At 48.1% G+C, this 19,138-nt stretch overlaps 1 protein-coding gene across 1 annotated transcript in view; it reads right to left on the reverse strand.

Annotated features, from left to right (window-relative positions):
* Nucleotides 1–19,138, reverse strand: part of ADCY2 (adenylate cyclase 2) — a 385,343-nt gene continuing 366,205 nt past the window's right edge. Inside the window, exons 23-25 of the mRNA XM_055308552.1 lie at nucleotides 9,749–9,863; nucleotides 5,006–5,130; nucleotides 1–826 (exon numbers count right to left, since the gene is read on the reverse strand). Coding sequence (XP_055164527.1) covers nucleotides 674–826; nucleotides 5,006–5,130; nucleotides 9,749–9,863 — 393 coding nt within the window. The 3' untranslated portion in view covers nucleotides 1–673. The remainder of the gene's footprint in view (nucleotides 827–5,005; nucleotides 5,131–9,748; nucleotides 9,864–19,138) is intronic.

The raw sequence follows: 19,138 nt of genomic DNA on the forward strand, positions 1-19,138 counted from the left end.
CAAAGTACGTAAAACTTTTAATGAATCAACCTTACAAAAGACAATGGCATCAAAACATTGGACGTGTTTGGTACAAAACTGGTTCTAGGTTGTGAGAACTAATTCTGGTGACGGATGGCAACGTGCTGCTAGCACGAGACACGAGAGCGAAGCAACAGAGCCACGGATCCCGCTGGGGCCCGCGGACAGCCACTGGCGATGACACACGCGGGGAACACAGTCAAATTCCAGGTGGGGTGACAGAGTCAACTTATTCACAAATACTGTGTGTTTTAATATCAGACTAGCGGATGCGGTTGGCGAGCTACCATATTTTCCAGAAAAGAACATGCACCGGAAGATAATATACACCCCCTAGTTTTATTGCCTTAAGAATTTTTGTTTATTTCACATCTGTCATCTTGGTGAGTTCTTCAGATGCATTTCTCCTATAACACACACTCCTTTTCCTTCTGCTCAGGAGTAAGCACAGTGCAAGTGGCAGAGCGATCTTGGCACACGTCAGACACCAAACGGTATGCCACCAGGTCATAGGAACGAGTCTGAAAAGGCTCCATAGGACAGAACAGAGCACGCACATCAAAAACGAGAGACAGAACTTGCAGTCAGAAAGTGCATGGTACCTTCCTGAAAATACAGTCTTCTGGCCTGTACTGAAAACGAAGGCGACTCTTCAGGATGCCAAGTTGCTCTGGGAAAGGGACCTTGACATTTCCGTGTTTACAAAGTACGTCTTCAGCTCCCCCTTGCCTTTCACGTTGATTATCCCTCGACACGTGCATGCGTACCCCAGGGTCTGAAGGATGACGCTGGTCTCCTCGGTGACCTAGAAGCGCATGGACAGAGAAGAAGTGGTCAGTGTCTAGGCCACACAGCCTCTGGATGGTCATCTGGCCACAGAGATCAGGAGCCAAAAGACACCTTGTCTCAGGCATGTTCTTTGACCCACTCATTCCACTCCTGAGAAATGAAAAGGAGACAGAATAATGCAGAAGAAGAGCTTTTGAAGGACAATGTGTAGTTTCGTGCTGCGACAGTGACAGACTATAAACCACCTAAAAGTCAAGTGATCTCCAGGGTGAAGTAAAACATGAGGTTGTCATGCTCTGTGATGAGACCATGAAATAAAGTGGGATTGGTTCACCCCAAAGGAAGCATGAAGCCTGGACCCACACTGTGGTTTTGCCATAGGAAGATCATGTATTCTCATACAAGAGACCTGGAAAACAAAGTAAATCAAGGTATGCTGGAGTGGTGGGATTCGGGATGGTCTTTACAACTGTCATGGGTGTCATTTCATGGAATCATAAATATGAGTAACAGATCTTAATACAGATGGGAGAAGATATCCCGAGAAGACCACTGGCTCCTGCAAATGGCCACACACTCTAGCTTGAATGCTCGAGAATAAAACTCCAAGGACACTAGGGGTCTGCCCTAGCCTTAGCATGACCACAGAGTCAGGTCTTGGAAGTTTCCTCCCCTCACTTAATTGACACTCCTGGGGGAGTGCTAACAGGGCTGGCCCCTCCCTTGTGGCCCGATGATGTGATGGCACTGGTGACTCCTGCCCTTGGACCGTGGGGCAAGGACGCTAAATGTAGAATCACATTCAGATCCTGCTGAGTCAGGTGGCAGTGGAACTTCCCGGGTAGGATGCCCCCCGTCCTAGGGGAGATGGATTGTACTGAGCCTGGCCCCATCTCAGCCTGAGTGTGTGCTGTGCTCTCCTTGGGAGCCACGTCTGGGGATGGGGGGATGGCAGCCCAGACCTGCCTGGGGCCTATCTGGTTGCATGCTGGTGAAGCCTCCCGCTAAAGAACGCTCAAAGCCTCCGCTTTGAGAACGGGTGAGGTGAGAATAGACGTGGCTAAGAATAGGCCTTAGCTTTGGAGGTGAGAGAAGACCCTTATGTCAGGAACATGGCCCCCAGTCAGGCCTCCCAGGAGGTATCTGGGTCTTGAGCAGAGAGGGTGGGAGCTGTTTTTCCAGAAGCCCCTGGTAATGCTGCTCTGGAAACATGTGAGAAAGCAGAGGAGAAGGAGGAGGAGGAGGAGGAGGAGGGATTTCTTCCCACTTCATCAAAGGACATGGACATGGGGCCTGTGCGGTCCGGCCACTTCAGGTGTGTGGATGACAGATGCTGGGCAGGCTTGTGGAAAGCACAGCGATGTTATCACATGATTTTGCTTCTGGAGCAGCCACTATCAGGGGACCATGTGGTGCTGGGTCAGTGGCAGCAGCGGTAAGCTGGCCTTCTTGAGCTTGGTGGCTGAAAGAGGGTCCAGGGGCCCACAAAAATAAGAGTAAAGTATGTGGTAAAAAGCTCTCAAGGGCAGGTTATTGAAAGAAGCTAGAAAAATCACTCTCTTCCTGTAATTTGACCCAGTGGCCAGCCCCCAGCACAGGGGCCAGTGTGTGGGTCCTTGGGACCCTAATGACCAGTGCAAGAGAAGGGGGGCATGGTTGCCAGATGGTCATGTCCTCTCCTCCCCTAGGGTTGGGTCCAAGTCCTGGGGGAGGACAGGTGTAGCTAGGTGATGAAGCCAGCAGCCTGGGAAGGATTTTGGGTCCTGGGTAAGAATGGAAAGAATATGGACAAAGTCAAGATACTCAGGTATTACAGATATATTCTCACAGAATAATCAGAGAATCCTATAGGCATTTGACTTCTGACCTTCCACAGAGAACAAGCCCGTCTTTTGGAGCCTTGGGGGTTCATTCTGTGGTTGAGGTATTTAGTGGCATGGAGTATCACCACCGGCATCTGGGAGCTATCTGGTGGAATTTGTAGCGTCAACCTCACAATCACTGTGACGGGAGAAGGAGGGAGCTGTCTCCCAAACGAGCACCAGCCAGTATTCCTGCAAGTCCGGGGGAAGCCTGGCTGGGTGACACGTGGGCTTTCTCTGCTGCTCTTTGGGCTTCCAGGCGAGAACATGCAGTGGGAGTGAAGTGCTCTTTAATCAAAAGAACCTGTTCCTCAGGCCCAGGAGAAACTTTTAATGATCTCAGCACCACTTACTTTTCCTGGCATCTCACTACTTTTCTTGCACACCAGTAGAAACGCAAAGCTACTGCAGGAGGGTGAGCCACACCCACAGGAGAAGGAATCTGCTGGACACAGACCTCGCAGCTGCTGGGCTGTGTGAGCACGCACACCTGCAGATGAGCTGTTCTCCTGACAGCCAAAACCCCTTCTCATTTCCTCCAGGCTCTGAGCAGCAGAGACCATCCAGGGGGCTGCCCAGCACTAAATCACCTGGAGTTTTATGACACCCAGTATCTTCTTGGAGACACACAAGAGCTCAAGCTTATTTGAAACATTGATCTGTAGGGGATTTACGACCTCCAGGAGGGAGCGCTCTCCCTGACCAGCCTCTCTTAAATTGTTTTTGGTACTTATCCCAAGTACTTGAAAACCCCTTGGAGAGTCATGAAGCATGCTAAGGTCACTCATCCATCTTCTGAATGTTCCAGGCATGTGGAGGGGGCCTAGCATGGCCTACAGTTGGGACGATGTGTCCTTGATAGAAGCACCCTCTCCCCACACCAAACAGAAGAGCCTGTGTGGTCCAGGATTGCCGGAGCATCCTTGGACACTGGGAGCTGCCAGTGACACACATGCAGGAAGCCTGGAGGCTGTGGTGCCATCAGGGCCTGGTTCAACGAGGCTGCCAAGGTGGGAGGCAAGTGGGACATCTCCACAGACGGTGACCACCACTCCAGCCCCATTTGTATTTCGAGCTTTGTCTGGATGGATCTCCTGGGCACAGCCAACTGGCTCTTTTCTCTGGCAACGGTGGTTTGGCTGGGAAGCCCTGGACGTTACACTCATCCCCACATCACTTGCCATCTCTCCCTTCTCTTTGGTGCTCGGTTGCTCACTTTCAGCAACTGTTCACTAATCATCAGGCTGCAAGAAGATGAACACTTAGAAGTAATGTGGGTCCCATGCTATATAAAGATTAAGGCTATGCTATGGAAAGTTCACAGAAATGGAATCCTCTTGAATGAATGAGGTAGGGGGTGTGAAAGCCAAGTAAGCAGTTTAATGACATTGGAGCTGAGGTCTCCTACAGAAGTCAGTAAGAACTCTAAACCTCTACCATATTGTTAGGGGGCACAGTTACCTGAGGACACTGGCCAAGCCAAGGCACACAGGACGGGACTTATGGAATTCTCCACAAGCAACCAAAAAAAGAAGAAAGAAAAAGAAAAGAGCCTATTATTTGTGTTCATGTCCAGTGGTTTTTATACAAATTTGCCACTTGGCAGGAATGTATTTTCCAGAATATAACAAAGCTGGAGGGAAATGCAGAACCACGGCTTTCTGAGGGTGAGGCAGATAGAAAGTTCTGCATAGCCACACATGCGCACACATTCTTCTCATTAGGAGAAGACAGTCTCTCCTTTTAGGTGTCTGGCACCATGCCCAAGCATCCTCCCTTGGGTGGATTCCAGCACTTTCCCATCATTCTAGATGCCCAAACCCCACACTGGTTCGATTTGGCGTTGCCACTACACATCACCCAGAATCCTACCCCTTGTCTTTCCCCACTGGGCTTTTTCTTGCCTCTTCCCAATTCAGCCTCCGGGACAGGAAGTGTGGGGGTTATGTCTGGTTTGGGTTATACCATTCCCCTCCTTGGCAAAGCACCTGGGGCCAGGAGACGGAAGAGGAGACAACGGTCCAGCCTTGACTTCACGCCCAAGTGTCGATTGCCGGGTTGGTGATTGCAGTCATTGGCTTTCACAAATGCAATAATCTTTATAGTATTACATTTCTAAACTATTGTTAACAAACGAGTGCAAAGATGAGTGAACGTTGTGCCGCAATAGAAAAAGGCTTTATGTCAATTTCAAGGTGTTTCAAGGTTTTCTCATGATTTAACTAACTTTCAAGTTTCTTTGTTTTAAATGTATTAATGTCATCATTATTATACTTATTCATAGTTCCCAAGAAGAGAGAACTGGCCGATGCTGACAGAGCAGACTGCATTACCTGTATTTTGTCCAGCACGCCGGTGCTGTCCATCCTGCTGGCCACGTTCACCGTGTTACCCCAGATATCATACTGTGGCTTCTGGGCTCCAATCACACCAGCTATTACAGGTCCATGGTTAATACCTGCAACACATAAGAACTGGGTGAACAAGATTCAAGTTACAGCAAAAGTTTTACAAGGCTGTTTTTGAATCACGGTTACTAAACAAACATTAGCCCAACTCATGGAATTCTAGAGCAAAGAAAAATAATTGTTTTCCCTTGTTAATCTTGATTTGTGCTCATGTGCCCATCTACCATGATTATTCCATAATAGCATATCATTGGCTATGCTTTTATTTTTTATTTTTTAATTTTTATTTATTTATGAGAGAGAGAGAGAGAGAGAGAGAGAGAGAGAGAGGCAGAGACACAGGCAGAGGGAGAAGCAGGCTCCATGCACCGGGAGCCCGACGTGGGATTCGATCCCGGGTTTCCAGGATCGCGCCCTGGGCCAAAGGCAGGCGCCAAACCGCTGCGCCACCCAGGGATCCCATGGCTATGCTTTTAAAAAACTTAAATGGGACAGTCTTCTATGCTGCTATGTAATCTTAGACAAGGGACGATTATTGTGTTTTCCGATAGTTTGGTAGTTAATGTCAATTTTGCAAATATACATCTTTCTGTTTTATTTTTTTTAATTTTTAAAAAAGATTTTATTTATTTATTCATGAGAGAGGCAGGGACATAGGCAGAGGGAGAAGCAGGCTCCCCACAGGGAGCCCGATGTGGGACTTGATCCCTAGACCTGAGATCATGCCCTGAGCTGAACGCAGATGCTCAACCACTGAGCCACCCAGGTGCCCCATCTTTCTGTTTTAAATAGCTACACTGAGTGGATGGACTGCCCTAGCAGCAGCTGTGCCATGCTGGACTTTTGGGTTCATGCCAACATCTTGCTGAATGCACCACTGCCACCATACCAGTGTTGTGTTTCCTACTTGCTGTGCACTGTTCCACATGCTTCACATGTATAAACTCCTGCGGTTCTCAGAAGAGCCCGATGGGGTAGGTACTGTCACCAACACTTCCAGTTTCAGGCAAGGAAGCAGGGGATGGTGCCATCAGACAGGTGGTAGGTGGCAGTTCGCTCCAAGGCCCCTGCTTGTAAGGATGCTGCCCTCCTCTTTCTTCCACAAGTGTCCCCTGCATAAGGTTTCTTCCCACCTTTAGGGTCATTGCCTTGATAATATCTCAATGGCAAGTTTACTGAATTCCAGAGGAACATGTTTGTGCTTCATTTCCATTGCTGAACCACCTTCCAAAGGACTCCCTTAACATGCACTGTACTAGTGAGGAAGTCTACCCATGTTGGCATTAAAACAACAGTAAATCTTATGGGCCACACAGATTCAGATTTCAGGAAATTCTACGACACAAGAAGGCACAACTGATAGGACTGTGGCAGATCCTGGGGTAGACAGGCTGGCCCCAGTGGGTGGGTGCAACCCACAGAGGGTCTCCAGGCAAGCGGTGGGAGGTCTCTCAGGCTTTGTCGCTTGGGTTCTTGGCCCGCTTGAAGCTACCCTCTTTACAGCTCTGCACCCATCATCAGACTGACAACAACCCCACCTCTGGCGTAAGCCCCCTCACCAACTGTGATTCCCCAGGGAGAGCCATCAAAAGGGTGCTGGAGAAACTCAGGAGTCGCCTCTCTTCAGCCCAGCTGGCCTTGACCTCGCTGGCAGGATGGATTTCTTGCTCTCCCGGCCTGCCATGTGACTTCCCAACTAATCAGGCACCCCAGCTCACTAACGGCAATTATAAACTCATGGTTATTACATGTGAACACCTGGGCTCTGGGTGTGCTTTCGCGCTGCCTGAGACCTGGGCATGCCATCTGCCTCCTGGAGCTGAAGCCTGAGAAGTCTATCAACTTCTCTAATCAGAGAGGCCTGGGCTCTTCCTCCACCCACCGTGCACCAGGTAGGATGAGTCCCCTAGTCCCAGCATCTCAGTTCAAACAGGCAGACCCTTTTATTCTGGGAGTAGTGCGGAGAAAGGCCACAGAAACAGAAATAGAGGGCAGCCCTGGTGGCGCAGCGGTTTAGCGCTGCCTGCAGCCCAGAGTGTGATCCTGGAGACCCGGATCGAGTCCCACGTCGGGCTCCCTGCATGGAGCCTGCTTCTCTCTCTGCCTGTGTCTCTGCCTCTCTTTCGCTCTCTCTGAATAAATAAATAAATCTTAAAAAAAAAAAAAACAGAAATAGAAATATTGACATTGGCTGATGACGCCCTTTACGTTTCCTGGTGGATCTAGGACCCTGCCTTACTGCAGGAGTCAGCTTGTATAGACTGATAAGGGTGGTGTTTCTGAGTGATCCCATTTCCCAGTCCCGAACTGCTTAGTGTGCTATGGTTTGTTACAGACTTAAGACACAGCTTCCTCTCTGCAATGGAAGAGTAGGCAGGAAACACAATACGAACACGATTTCACAAAATCTTTGAAGGTGTGCAAGAGGTGGGCAAGAAATTCTGCTTTGCTTTTGCCGAGTAGTCAATAAAGCTCACACTCTGCTGCAGACACCCCAAATAATTGGTTCCAGATGCTGGCTGCTGGCTGGTGCTCTCAAGCCTCTGTGGCATCAACTTTTCTGCTGGCTGCTGAGTCCTGCTTGGTCAGCGCCTGGGAACGGCGGGTGGGGGGCTGCAGGGAGAGCCTGGGCTGATGATTACTGGCACAGGGTCAATTTCTACTTAGTGCAGGAATGTGCTCGAATTTTGACCTCTGTTAACTGATTCTGCAGCTTGACACACAGAAAAGGACATTAGGGGCGAATTCAGCTCTTATTTGTATCTTTTTTTTTTTTTTAAACTATTACTCTTCCACGTTCCTACCGTGAACTGCCACTGGATGGCACCGTGCACTCAGGTGCAGCAGGGAAGCCACCCCAAAGCGAGGCCCAGGAGTGGGGAAAGGAAGGCAGCCCCAGAGGTTGGTGAAACATTGAGCTTAGGCTTCTTTAGAAATCTGGAAGAACTGGCGTGTGGGGTGAGTGTATAGATAGATACTATTAGTCATTCAATAATCAGTGTAAAGTAAGCACACAATAAATTCCTTTTGAAGAGGATCTATTCAATTACATTAATTTGGAAAACACAGTAATGGTCTAGACCAATATGGTCCAGCCTTTTTGGATGTAACACAGGTGACCAGCAAATGACTATCCTCATCTTGCAATGAACGACAGTGTTGTTTTGGTTTGTATATGCTTGACAATGGAGCAGGTCATGCTGCTGGGTAATAGATTTTTTTTTTTTTTTTTTAGATGAGAGTAGTTTGATAGTTTGAGGTGCTCATTTTCTAAGCTGTCAAAACAATAAAGAGGCCCTAGGGCCAAGGGGACACCTCTGCACTTGACATGGTCAGCAGGTTGTGGGAAGCCCCCAGTCTGCCTGGCTCTTCTCATCTCTGTAGTAGAAGGTAGTGCCGTGAAGGAGGCCCATGGAGGTGAGGACAAAGAAAATTGTGTCCAGATGCTAACAATTAACAGCAAATGGAAGCAGCAAAGAGGTCACCTTTTGCTTAAGAGATGTAAAAAATTTCTGGGTTTTATTTTTGTAAAGATTTTATTTATTTATTCATGAGAGGCATAGAGAGAGAGGAAGAGGGAGAGAGAGAGAAAGGCAGAGACAGAGGCTGAGGGAGAAGCAGGCCCCATGCAGGGAGCCCGACGTGGGACTCGTTCCTGGGTCTCCAGGATCACGCCCTGGGCTGAAGGTGGCACTAGACCTCTGAGCCACCCGGACTGCCCTATTTCTGGGTTTTAAAATTCAGAAGAGAAAAGAAAGAAAATCGCTCTAAATATTGTTTTTTTTTTTTAAGTTGAAATCTGTATGCAATAGAGGTGAAAAGCCTTTCCGATGGAATTTGTTAAAAGAACTACTCTTGTGTGGACTTGTTTTCAGAAGAAGCAAAATGTGTTGCCAAGAGGGACATAATATGGTCAAAGCAGCTCTTACCAGTTGTGAACGGCCATAAGCGCAAACATAGCAAGGCAGCTGTGTGCTAAGCTGAGAACTGAAAGCACACTTTGTATTTTTATAGACATTTGTAAAAGGCCAACTAAGCATGAAGCATGCTCATGAGTCAACTTAAAGAGAAGAACTTACTAGAAAATTTTAAATTTTAAAGAAAGTTGGCCTTTTCTCTTGGATTTGAACTTTCAATCAGAAAAGCTATGGCTATCTCAGAACCTGGGACATAGGTTTGGGGTTCTTGGAGGTTGTGACCTCAGGGGTGTGTGATGATTTCAACAAAGATGCCTTTAAGATTTTGTTTGTTTGTTTACATCTTTGGATCTCCAAAGTCTGTATGCATCTCACGACCGCTGGCAGGTGCTCATTTCACCAGCAGGAGTCCCTAAAATAATGGAGTGGTTTACAGTTGGTGGTGTAAGTGAGCTCCTCAGGATGGCTTAAGGCCATGCACATGGCTGGCAGAGGGACCCCGGCTGGGTGGATGAGGCAGCGGAGCTGAAATCCAGCTCACGGTCCACTTGCTAAACACACTGCTCTTAGCCAGGGTCCAACCAAAGGGTATTTTGTTTTCTAATTTGTGCAAAAGTGCCTCAGAGGCTCCTAACTTCCCTGAGCCTGCCCCCTCCCAGCAAATTCAGTCTTTTTGCCCTCAGGACACAAGCTGGTCCCTCACGCCACGCCTCCCCTGCACCTACAGGCCACATCTCTCTACAGAACATACCCACTCGCAACTTGAAGTCATTGAAGGAGTGCTTGTTGATAGCATCCAGTTTCGCCACCAGGGCAAAGGCAAACTCCACCATGGTGCCAATGTGCATGTACTGCCTCTCGGGCTCCTGGACAGAGAGAGACACACAAGCAGGGTTAGAGCTCCACGAGCAGGGAAATGGTCCCTTGAGTCACAGAGCTGGGCTCCAGGCAGAAAGGATGCTCGCCGCTACTGCGCTTCAGCCCTACAGCCCCGGCAGACGTTTTGTGAGGAGCCCCCCTCATCACAAGGAGGCCTGGTGCCCCAATTCATTTCTGTGGCCGTGGGGTAATCTGAGACACCAGAAGACACGGGATACCCAGGCAGAAACTGCCAACAGAAGACCCCACGAGGAGGGCCTGGCTCCTGGTTCTCGGCTTGCCCCTCATCCCCGAATCCCCACTTTGCTGCTGACCTCTGGCTTCCTGTTGGGTTGACCGATGGTAGGGGCCAGGGAAAGTCAGGGGGCGCAGGGGAGAAGGCTGGGGTCCATTCCTCCTCTTCCCCACTCCACACCTGCCACAGCTCACCTCGGTTCTGGAAACACCACATCTTCCATTTGCCCCAATGGGGGGTGTTCTGCATCCCCCTTCCCCCAAATTCATCACCTCCAATACCTCAGAATTTGTATTTGGAGATTCTTCTCTCCATCATTAAAGACGGGATCAAGATTAAATTGGGTGATTAGTATGACTTATCCAGTATGACTGGTGTCCTTATAAAAAGAGGAGAGTAAGACACAGACCCGTGAAGATGACCACACAAAGACACGAGGAAGACGATGTCTACACAGCAAGGACAGAGGCCTCAGAAGAAACGAACCCCGTCAGCACCTCGACCTCCGACTTGGTCTCCATATCTGGGAGACAATAGATTTCTGTTGTTTAAGGCCCCAGTCTGTGGCGCTCTGTTACGGCAGCCCTAGCCAGCTGATACAGGAGACCACGAGTCCTGGCTCTCCTGTCCCTGGGCATCCACATCATCCCTCCAGGAACAGTCACCACACATAGAGAACAGAAGGAAGGACAAGTTCAAGGTTTCCAATGAAGGTAAGTGGGGATTTCTATTCCTATTTACTATTAATTTATACTTATATTTCTGTTACTAATTTATATTTACTATGAATTTATAACACCTACTACATTTGTAATTCCTTCTGAAGATCATCTTTCTAGAATTTCTCTTTTTGGTTATATTTTAAACACAGATTCTTTATTAGTATATGCAGATAATCCATCAGATGTATTTACATGTCCTGAAGGTTCCCGCTGCCCTGTTCATCAATGACTCGGTGCACGCGGATGTGGGGTGACATGCCCATGAGTCTGGGGCTTTGGCTCCCGGCGTCCATCTCAGCCCGAGAATCAGTGCCGTCTTTTATGTCCCTCCCTGGTCTGTGAGCTCCCCAAGGGCAGAGACTGTGTTCCCTTAATCTGTGTCTCCACAAGATCAAAGTGAGTGGCCCGGGAGAAGTGCCTGATACATAGTTATTGAGAGGCTGCTCCTAGACTGCCGGTCGGGTAGCCAAGAGGAAATGTCTAGGAGGAGCAGAGAGCATCGCCAAGCTTGGCGGAGGGGTCAAAGCCAACTGATGCTCATTGGGGGTACATCTGCCTGGGGAGGTGGGCATTCACGCACCTGCTAAAGTGGGACAGGGCTCCAAGGGAAGATGGTTCCTTGTCCTGGGGGTTGTCCTGGGCCCTGCAGGATGCTGAGAAGTGATCTCGGCCTCTGCCCACACAGGCCAGTGGCAGCTGCCTTCCACGAGTGACAACCCAAAACGTCCCTAGACATTGCCCAATATCCCCGAGACCACCACACTCAGTAATATAATCATGAGCAGAGAAGAAACAGTAAATTTCCTGTTCAGAAAGTCCTTCCTCTGCTCAGATAAATTCTATCATTCTAGAGAAAGACGAATGAAATGTTACCATTGCCATAAATCCTCAACTTAAAATTGTGCGAGAAAAATCCAAACAATTTAAACAAGTGGAACTTTGACAACCATCGGCTAATGTCAGTGCAAATGAAGTCATTTCTTAACAACAGTGTTGTTCTTCCAGCAGAGCTCCCTGGGGTTTCTTGTCTCATGCCCCCGGGAAGGCGTGATTTGGAGGTTCATGCAGTCCTCTGGAAACAGGAGGCGCGAACTGTTGGATCAACAGGCAGGATCCTGTGTCGCTCCTATCACAACCGTCCCAGCAAGAACAGATTTGCCACGGGGGCTTTCTACTGAACCACAGAAGAGCAAACGAGCTTCTCTCCCTGATGAATTATCCCCTGATCTGGTTTCAAGCAAGTGGAAAACTCCACTTGCACTCACTGCAAGTGGGGTTTAACTCCAACATCGATAACTCACTTGGGCTTGGTAAATCCTGGAAAAAATTATGTTCAGTCTTTAGAAGAGCTCAGTTCATTGCAAAATGTCCTTCTAACTGAGCTTTTGATAAATATTTGATGACAGTATAAAGCAGCTCTTTCTCCCACGATCCAAATAATTTCTGTTAGGTGTCTCCAAATATTTAATGGACTTCCAGTGACACGGTGAGCAGACACATTTGGTGTCCCTGAACACATTCTGGAAGCTGTTTGCTTTGGAAACTCCACCAGCAGGGAACACCGCTTAAAGCAAAAGTATGTTTATCAAGGTCATTTTATAACCCAAGGGACTGGTAAAAACCGAGCTAATTTTTTAGGCTGAAACACATGCTTCTTCTCTTCACCTCTCCTCTTTCCTCCTTGCCCTTCTTCCACCCATCAAATATCCACGGAGCACCTGCTGTGCTGGCAGCTGTCTGGTGTTGAAGGTTTAGGACTACTGCCTAGGCACTGTTCTCCTCCTGGACACCCCTGGGTGATCTGAAGCCCCCCCGCAGTGCTTCCCAAAGGGACGGTCTGCTCTGTCCCAAGTGAGCTGATCATCACAGGCCAAAGATCACGTGGTGGCTCCCAACACCTGAGTGTCAGGCACCTGTTGGAGGGCACGAATGCGACTCACAACTTCCCAGTGTTAACACAGCTCCAACGCACGAAAAAATACTTATGGGAAACAGTCTGACCGCTAAGCTATCCATGGACCCGTCTAGATTCACTGAACCTGGATTTAGGTGGTTCTCACGGTTTTCAGCCCATCTCATTTTACAGAGAACGCATCTTATTAAAATGCACATTAAAGGATGTTCCAGCAAGCATCCCCTCAACCCCTACCCTCGTATTTTAAACCAATTTCCAGAAGGAAGTTAGCCACCAAGCACACGGCTCACTGCGGACCCACTGTCGTGGATATGAGGGCCTGTACCCTATGTGGCCTGGTTTTCCCATATATTAATGAATGAGTGATAGGGTCGCCTCATGAACACGGGGGCACTGTAGTTGCTGGCTGCTGGAAATCTCCAATGAACAGCAATAGCACACGCATGTATATATTTAATGCTCACGGCGAGTCCCATGAAGGACTTCCTGTCTTCATGCCCATCATGCTGATGGGGAAAGGGACACCCCGGAGGGCTAATAACTTGTGTAAGTGGCACAGCCAGGCTTTGCAGCCAGGAGTCTGACCCTGGGTCCCGTCTTAGCAGCACTGCCATCTTCCCCCCAAATGTGCATCTAGAACATGGTTGGAACTTGGCGGTGTGCATTTTATGTATCATCTTCATCTTTGCATCGCATCTTTGACTTTCCTTCCACTTTATTAGTTTTAAAACATTTGCATTGTATTCATTTTTGTGAGCTTCCTCAGCGACAGATTTACGTAAGATATGCACAGACACGTAGACAGGTAAGCAGCTTTCCTTCATCGTCTTGCTGGTAAATGGTGGCATGTGGGTTCGACGACGATGAGTCTAAGAGATACTCAGTTGATGGGGAGCTATCACCAGGAGTCGTTCATTAATGACTCTGGAACTAGCCGCCACCTGCGTGGAAGGCTGAAATGATACTTGGATTATCTTAGAGCACAAACTGTGTATCTAAAACTAATATTGTTTCACCTCCCAAAAGACAGCTCTTATTCTGGACTCTTCTGCTTTGCTAATGGTGCCATTAATTAGAAATCCCTGAATCAGAAGCCTGAGGTGCTGGCAGCCTGGCCTTCTGTGCCTCGTCTCCTCTCCCGACCCCTCAGCTCCTAAGTCTGCCTCCCATGAGCACACTTCCTTCACTCACCTCTTCATTTTCCTAGGCCCATGCTTTAGACTCTGACCACTACTTGTCTGAAGGTACGACGTTCCCCAAATAACTGCTGGTACCTTTGAGTTGGGCAGCATTGGGTTCAGCCCCAGGTCCTATAACCATCAGCTGTGTGGCCTTGGCTGAGTCACATAACTTCTCTAGGCATCAGTATCCTCATCCAAGATGGGACAGTAACCACCTACCTCACAGGGGTGTGGGCAAGGTGAAATGAAGTGGTTACATGAATTCAGCCTGTATCCCTAGAGCTCAGGATTTATTTAGGATTTTATGATGGTTTAGAGAAGCATGTTACTCTGCTTGACACGGAAAGCATCTAGGAGGAAATGCCAGTCAGAAGCTGTCTTAGGACCCAGTTTAGAACATTCTCCCTTTGCACACACTGAGCAACCTACAGGGATGTACGGCTCTGACAATGACCAAAGTGTCTGATGCTTCCTGTGTCTTTGAGATTCTCGTATATTTAGTGCAGAGCCATAGCTTCATTTCTCTCAGTTTTCAGGTTCCTGTCAGTAGCATGAAAGCAGGAGGAGATTTCTCTCTGCTTACAACACATCATGGGAGCGCTGGAGTTCGTACAAAAGTACAATGCACCAGGGCACTGCTTTTTCATTTCAGCAGAGACCCAAACTATTTTCTCCTTTTCCAGGAAAGGAAACTATGGTTATTAGTTTCAAGATGTGCTTTAACTACCATGAAACGGCGGCAGGTCTCAGCGTGACTCCTCACTTCCTCCCTAGTCAGTCTGGCAGGGTCCCTCCACTGTGGGCTGAATGTGCCCCTTCAAAATTCATATGGTGAAGCCTGATCCCCACTGTGTTGGATGGATTAGGAGGTAGGGGCTTTAGGGAGTGGTTAGGTCATGTGGGGGGAGCCCTCCTGAATGATGCCCTTACAAGAAGGGGCTGGGGAGAGCTTGCTTCCACCCATGACCCATGGCAAGAAGAACACCATCGACAAACGGACAAGAGGGTGCTCGCCAGACACCTGATCTGAGGGTGCCCTGGTCTTGGACACACCAGCCTCCAGAGCTGTGGGAAATAAAGGGTTGTTGTCTGTCACCCAGTCTCTGGCAGTTTGTTAGGGCAGCCTGTGCTAAGATGTCTCCAATATTCTCAGATGCTCTCCACGTCACCTGGCATTGAAAGTGCGCACATGATTTTCCCGGACTGCAAACTCGGGGCTGTGGGGTGGGGGGGTGCTGCTACCGAGGGCCAGTCACTGGCAAGTACCTGGCACTTACCACAGTGGGGAGAGGAAACCTCTGCTGGATGTCCTACTAGCTAAGTAAAATCTAGAACAGCCAAGCCAGACACAGAACTATTAACCTGAGTCAGTGAATGCAGATGGGAAATGTTTATTGTCCATTGCTTGGTTGGCAGCTCCATTTTGCTAATACACTGGGTGAGCGAGTATAGGAATCCATCTCATGGGTGGATCACATGGGGCCTGGGATTTGATTTGGGGGAGGGAGGGAGCTGAATAAAGGAGAAACATTTATGCTAGCAGCAGCGGTGTCTCTCCAGGTCAAACTCAGCAAGAACCAGATGGGACAAAAAGTTTAGTAACTACTCTCAACCTACAGCCCTGGGTCTGCTGTTGGATTTGTTTTTTAGTAAAATTAAAAAAATAATTATTTTATAATGAGTAAAATAAAATACTAAACTTATTTTTAAATGTTTTTAAAATCAGGTAATTTTTACATAAAACAAATCAATAATTACATTGAGTAATTCAAAAGAGTAAGAAGACACCTGCTTTATAAAAATTTTGAAAAGCACTAGTCCTCATACCATGGTGATGAGTAAAATATTCCTGCCACCACCTGCCTCTCTGTCCCCCACCCCCCGCCCCGTTTTTTTTTTTTTTTTTTTTCTTTTCTGGTACAACAAATTATTTCTTCTCAAAGTGTTGCTGGCCATGGGTATCAATGTACTTGAGTCTGTGAATAAGAGCCAGAGGAAGGGCTTATTACACCAATAATATAATCAAGGCATGAATCTGAATGACCGTTTTCCTTCTTGTGTTCTGGGTTCAACTTACTAAAGTTCTTAATAATATTTGTTTGAAAAAGATCAGAACCCTGTACACAACTGCCAAGACCAGAGAAACCATGATCCTTGACTAGGGCACGAAGGATGGACTTCCTCTATGATAGGGCCCCTAGAGCCTCTCAGGGCTTGAGTGCTGAGCTTCCAGTGTGCGGTGAGGCTAGCGAGGCCAGAGGGAGTGGTGAGGAGGCGCACTGCGGACAAGCCAGGTCTAAAAAAAGAACCAGCTGCTTCTGTGTTCCAGCTGATGATGATTATCATTAGGGATGAAGTTCAAGTAGATAATCTACCAATTTTCAGGAGAAGTTTCTCCCTCTGCCTGTGTCTCTGCCCCTCTCTCTGGGTCTCTCATGAATAAATGAGTAAAATATTAAAAAAAAAACAAACTATCATTTCCACCTTCTCTTGAAAAGGTTCATGGAAGTGTGAGTGGGGTTAGAACGCCAGCCCTTTCTTGGTCTAACATTTCACTTTTTGACAAGTGCCTGCTTCTTTGAAAAACAACAGTCAGTTGTTATGCATAATGCAACCAACCATTTAGTCATGTTGTCTGCAAGCTTAAAATTAGAACGCACTGTTTCATTTAAGAAATACAAACGAAGCAAAACAAAGGCAGACATAAAAGCCCCGCTCTGGCTAGGTGTTGACAGCTGCTATGCGTCTGTGTTCCCGTGGGTAAGTATGCTGCTCCCACTGGGAGAAAATGGGGAGGACCTTATGAGTAAGAGCTACATTTGCAAAGGCTTTTTATCCAGATACCTTTGCCTCTTCTTGGGTTTAAGAAAAGCACATTAATCCTTGATAAACTCAATGTATTTTGCAAATATTGAATGTCTTTTGTTGCCAAACTAAATATTTGGCGGAACAATAAACAGAAAGGTTTCTTGGCTTATAAGTAGAAAAATAAGTAGGTAGGATACAGCTAGCTAGGTTACAAAAGGCAGAAGAGACACTCATCTCTTACAAAAATAAAATGTTCCACGTTGATATGCATCAAGGGCGTTACCATCCCCCCACCCCAATCAAACATAAGGTACGTTGCTTGCAGAAGACTTGTACTGCACTTCAAAATATTTCTAGGGTGACCTTAGTAAGATCTAATTAAATGCCCTACACCAAAATGGCTCATATTGAGTAAACTCTCCACCTGGACATGACGACGTATCATATTACATGTATATCCCAAACCCTTATAGCTGTTCTACTGGAGGTAGCAATGGTATCAATATGCAAAACAGTGTACAAGTCACAACTGATTATTAGGGCTATTAGCATTTTTATTACCTGCTCAGGCCACGGAGTATTTTGCATATTAATGCAGTCTTCCCAATAGCCTTAGGAAATGGGCAGGCTCACCACTTTATGTAAGGATCTCTGGGCGTAGGAGCTTAGCTGTTACAGTAAATCATGAGTGGTCTCACTGGAAAGTCACTCCAGCGTCAGGTAAATAATCACTTATGAACCGTGGTGCCTGGTAAGGAGTCAGGAAGCAGCTCAAGGGTAGCTAAGGCCAGTCTGATGGCTGCGGCTGAGGAGGGCAGGAGGGATGGGGCATGCTGGACAGCAAAGGTGTGCTAAGGTCAGGCAGGAAGCAGCAGTGACTTAATTGTGCAGATCCTAACTGGGTGCAGATGTGAGCACGTGCGGGAGGGGTTGGTGAAGGGGCTGATGGAGCAGCACCAGAGCTCCTGGCCTCAGGGCAGCCCTGCCCTGTCGCTGCTTGTCCTCTCTGTGACCTTGGGCAAGTTACCGCACTGCTGTGCCTCAGTTTCTCCTTTTCCAGCTGTGACATGGGAATCTCTTAGGTTTGTTAAAAGCAGCCTAAGGAGGCATTTTGTCAGTGCTCACAAATATCAGGGGAAAAAGAAGAAGGTTTATACCCCAAATAGGAGGTTTGTAAAACAGAAGGAAGGAAGTGAAATGCTGTTCTGGGCAGTAAGGTGGGCATGTGCTCCACTGAACAAACCCAGGTCATTTCTGTGCACACTGCCCCCTGCCGGGGATTTTGGGGAACACATCAGACATGGCACCTCCTATCATCTGGATAGTGGATGAGAAACAAGGCAAGGTTCCTCAGGTCAGGGTGTCTTCCTTGCACATCAGAACCACCCGGGAAAACTAGTGGCAATGGGGATTTCCAGCCCCATCTTCAGAGACACGGGGATGACTGGGGCCCTGTTTTGGGGAGGAGGGAGGAAAGGAAGAAGATGAGGCTGGCCACGGAGAGCTGGACATGTAGGCTTAGCCCATGGGCAGGATGGCAGACGATGGTGCTGGCTGGGGCAGACGATGCAGAGGGGATGGATCATGGATGGATTCTTAGGTGAGGCCCCTGACTGAGAGGAAGTGTCAGGGGAAGAACACGAACGTGTTCTGCAGAGAGGCACCGCAGGCAGCAGGCAGCCAAGTGAAGGACCAAAGAAGGAGGAGGGACTTCTGGGTGAAGGTGACCACCAGGTGGACCAGAGGCCGAGGGCAGGACTCTGAGAATGAGCATTCGGAGCACACAACTGGACCTGGATTCTGGAATCTGGGAGTGCTTCTTGATCTTCAAGAGTGGGGTTTCTGGTGTGGGTGTTGGTGAGAAGGCGGAGGTGCAGAGTGAAGGCGGTGGACGAGGCCTCTCAGGCCACAAGGCGTGCCCGTGGGAAGGGAGAGACCCTGAGGAATGGGTCTGGAGGAGACAGAGTCTGACAGGCAAGACACGCAGACACACGAGGCCTTCGGGAACAATGGGGGACAGCCCACCCCATGCACTGATGCTGAATGGGTCTTCAGGCGGTGGCGCCTCTGAAAATCTCTGCTCTGGGGCCCCACCAAGGAATCTGTAGGTGGCTATGGGTGACCTGAGGTCTGGAGTGGGCGTGATCAGGTCAAGTGCCCCAAATGGCCTAGTAGGAGAGATAGGCTGGAGAGGCCTCAGAAGCAGAGCTGGGATTAGGCAAGGTGAGTAAGGGACTCCCCTTAGGCACAGAATTTCAGGAGGCAGCAAAAAAGCATAACAACCATGATACATGACATGCTAATGCAATGTTTTGAAAATAAAAATTAAAGCAGAAAAATCCAGAATGAACTAAAATATCAACATTTTAAATAGAAGTATGTGGAATCAATCGTTCCTCCA

The sequence above is a fragment of the Nyctereutes procyonoides genome, unplaced genomic scaffold, assembly GCF_905146905.1.
Source record: "Nyctereutes procyonoides isolate TBG_1078 unplaced genomic scaffold, NYPRO_anot_genome, whole genome shotgun sequence".
NCBI classification, from domain to species: domain Eukaryota; kingdom Metazoa; phylum Chordata; class Mammalia; order Carnivora; family Canidae; genus Nyctereutes; species Nyctereutes procyonoides.